This window comes from Bison bison, unplaced genomic scaffold, assembly GCF_000754665.1.
Source record: "Bison bison bison isolate TAMUID 2011002044 unplaced genomic scaffold, Bison_UMD1.0 scf7180017845600, whole genome shotgun sequence".
NCBI classification, from domain to species: domain Eukaryota; kingdom Metazoa; phylum Chordata; class Mammalia; order Artiodactyla; family Bovidae; genus Bison; species Bison bison.
In genome coordinates this window covers 5399-8952 of record NW_011476173.1, presented here as the reverse complement: position 1 = coordinate 8952, position 3554 = coordinate 5399, and the positions used below count along the sequence as shown (strand labels likewise).

The 3554-nt window shown below is 60.5% G+C and overlaps 1 protein-coding gene across 1 annotated transcript in view; it reads left to right on the top strand.

The window, feature by feature from the left end:
- Positions 1 to 3109, top strand: part of LOC104985729 (transcription factor MafA-like) — a 4568-nt gene extending 1459 nt beyond the window's left edge. Inside the window, 5 exon segments of the mRNA XM_010836056.1 lie at positions 38 to 154; positions 1566 to 1675; positions 2107 to 2182; positions 2880 to 2946; positions 3057 to 3109. Coding sequence (XP_010834358.1) covers positions 38 to 154; positions 1566 to 1675; positions 2107 to 2182; positions 2880 to 2946; positions 3057 to 3109 — 423 coding nt within the window.
- Positions 3110 to 3554: the final 445 nt, after the last annotated feature.

The following is a 3554-nucleotide window of genomic DNA, read 5'->3' as shown; positions in this document are numbered from 1 at the left end:
GCGCGGGCCGCCCGGGGCCTGGACTTGGACTCCGCAGCTCAGGGCGAGGACGCACGGCCGCGCCGAGCCTCCCCAGCGCGCCGGCCCCCGCGTGAGTGCCACCGCCTCCGGCCGGGCCGGCCCCGCGCGCCTTGTCTGCAGGCGCCGGACAGAGGCCCGTCCCTCGGCGCGGTCTCCTCTCTCCCGGCTTGCGCACCTTCCCGGGTCGCCATCCCGACGCTGTTCCAATTCCTCTGCTCGGAGCACGGCGACTCCCAGGAAGCTGGACCGGGTCGAAGTCCTTCCTGGCGTCCGCTTGTACATACGTGGAGCGCGGTTGTGCGCCCGACCTCACCCGGACCGCCACGGGCAGCCGGCGCCACCCTGCACCCTTGGTCTCCTTTCTTTTGGCCTCCCTACCCAGGCCTTTTGTACTCCTTTTCGAAGCGGTACTTATTTTCGAAGTATTTATATTTATTTTGCTCGGTGATCAGAAAAGGAAACCCCGGAGAAGCTCCCTTCTTCCCGCCGGGGTTGCCCTCGGATGTCCGTGTGTCCCAGCATGTGTCGCTCGCTCGGAGGGTCCTGGCCCCTGCCTGCCCGCTTGCCCGCCTGCCCCCCACCCTGCCACTGGCGTCCCCTAGAGATTGACGTGGAGGAGCATTATCTATGCTGTGTTCAGTCCTGCTGCCCTACTGTACTCCGGGGTGGGGGGAGGGGGGAGGGAGCTGGCCGGGACTTCCGTGCTGCTATTTCTCTATGCACCAGATCGTATTTATGGCTCCTGGGGAAGTATATCTTATTTTAACCCTCAAGAGAAGTGAAAAAAAAAAAAGTAATGCACAGTATTTCTAGCAGAAAAAAAAATTTTTTTAAAGAGGAGGTTTCGCCTGAATCTCCTGGCATGGAGTCCGGTGGAGAAAGTGTATAATTTTATTTTAATTTAAAATGTGTTTCGTTTTGTTTGTGGATTCTTTTTTAAACAACCTGATCACTTTTGGAGTGGCCAGAAGAGGGAGGGAAGGCCGAGCTCTGGCCCCTTTAAGCCCCCAGCCCCTGACTACACCCTGCACCCCGGCCTGGGCTCCTTCCACGCCAGCTCGTGGGGGGCCTGGGAGATACCAACTCCTTGCAAGTTTTGTTGTGCTGTGGGATTTCGTTGGGTTCTTTTTTCATTTGCTACGAAACTGAGGAAAGAAAAAAACACACACACAAAATAAATTCATTTAGATCCAAAAGTTATTGGAGCCTGGCTGGTTTTTCTGTGGTTTTCGTTTCTGCCATATTTCTTCCTGAATAGAAAGAAAAGGAGTTTCCCAAACTAAGCCCTGCCTTAGCTCCAGGTGACCCACCCCCGTTGAAGCGGGGAGTGGCCGGAGTTGTTTAAAAAGGCTGCTGCCAGGGCCCGACCGGTAGGAACCTGCCCCCGAGCTGCCCCGTGGGGAGGAGGCCGCACAGTGAGGCCCTGACCCCCACGACAGCCCAACGCAACCCCAGGCTAAAGGCCACCCTTGGTAGCACGATGTGTCCTGGGCAGGGCAAGCGCTGTCCTCAGCTCTTCTGAGCCTGCGGTCTCCCACCTGCAGGACCAAGGCCTGGACTGCGGGAGCAACGGGCAGGGCAGCACCCTGGAAACTTCGCCCTGGGGGGCTGGAGTCAGCGCAGGGGCCTGGGGTCAGCGCAGGATGCTTGGCCAGTACCTCGGTTCACACTGGGATTGGGGCAGGGTCTGGTGAACCCTGTGGTTTGCATGTTTGGAGCCCGCCGGCCTCGGCAGAGCACCCCACTATTCTGTCTGGGGGCACCAGCTCCTCCTCTGGGCTGGGAGAGCTGCGGTTCCCGAGAGGACATCACCTGAGTTGGTCTCAGAGTCAAACCAAGAGGCAGAGCAAAACCGAGGGCCGCCCCCTCCCTCTTTGCTTTAGAATGAAACTTAGAACCAGGAGGCTGGGTCTCTGGGAGGAATGGAGCAAAATCCCCAAACACAGGTTGAGCACCCCAACCGCCCGGGAGGGAGCAGGCTTCTCTCGGTGAGCAAAACTGCTGCTGCAGAGAGAAGTAGAAATGCAGGGATGGGGATGAATTAAGGGTAGCTGGGGAGGCTGCAGCATGGCCAGGGGGCACCAGGAGGGTTCCTGCCGGCCTGGCCAAGGAGGAGCCCAGAGTCTGCGTGCTTGGGAGGGCCGGCCGCTGGCTGGTGTGGGTGAGGGCACCTTAGTTTTCACCGCTGTCACCTAAGGAACCACTGGGGAGTCCTCCTGGCAGAAAAAGCAGGTTGAGGGCTGCGGGCCTGACAGTATTCTTTAGGGGGAGGGAGCCAGGCTCCCTCCAGCACCCCAGGCCTCCCAGAGCCCAGTTCTCGGGGCCTGGATCCAGCGTGGGGGCTTGGGGAGGCCTGGGAAAGGGGTCACCCCCACCGCAAAGCGCAGCTTGGGCTCCTGCTCGGGCTCGTCTGCCGGCCGCTGAGCCGGGCTGGTTTCACTTTCCTCTTCTGTTTCCTTTTCCTCCCTCCTTCCCTTTCCTTCCTCCCCACCCCCTTCTTTCCTCCAGTTATCCCTCTAAGATAAAATGGAGAAGGCAAATGAACCTACAAGACCTGGAAATTATTCGGAGAGACAGGAGGAGCACTCATGTGTGAGTTTAGAAACAAATCTTTTCCCGAAAGCTTTTGAGAGGATGCAGACAATGGCAACCCACTCCAGTGTTCTTGCCTGGAGGATCCCAGGGATGGGGAGCCTGGTGGGCTGCCGGCTATGGGGTCACACAGAGTTGGACGTGACTGAAGCGACTTAGCAGCAGCAGACCTCCTGCAGGAAAGCAGGCAGCCTGTGGAGAGTAGACCAGAGGCCCCCACGTGCCCCCTCAGGGCGCCCCCTTCTAGCAGGGCGCCGCCCCCATAGGTGCTGGGGGCTGAAACTCTGCCCTCACCGGAAGGATTGCTGCAGCCCGTGGGGGCCCAGGAGGGAGGTACCTGGTGGAGGGCCACCGCCTCACCACACCTGGGGACCTTGGGCGCGCTCAGTGCTCGGGGTGTCTGTGCCCATGTGTGTGCCTGTGATGCAACTCGTGTCCTGTAGGTGTGAGGGGCAGTGACTGCACCAAGACCCTGGAGCCACCTGGACCAGGCTGAGAGGGACCTGGCGGGGCAGGGAGGGCCCCAGCCTGGGGTGGAGGGCGCTGCCCGTCCAGGCTGCACTGCACGCCCAGGTCTCTGGGCTGTCATGCCCACTGGATGTTCAGGGGCCGTGGTGGCCCCTCGCCTCCCAGCTCAGCCTAACCCAGCGCCTCGGGCGGGCAGCGATGCCAGCTCACACTGCCACGCTCTACACTCTGGGAAGAGGCTCCCTGAACCATCCTGCAGACAGAAGCTGCACCTCGAAGCCTTGGGCCCACCCCCGACCCCCCACCCTGCCCCTGCCTCTGGGGGGATTCGTTTTTCACTCCTTTGTGACTTCATTCAGTGTGAATCCCAACTCTGCCTCGTCCACTGGAGACCGGAGGCCAGACCAAGATGACAGCCCTGCCCGGAGCGGGGAGAGACAGCTGAGCGCCTGGAGGAAAGGAGGGGCGACGAT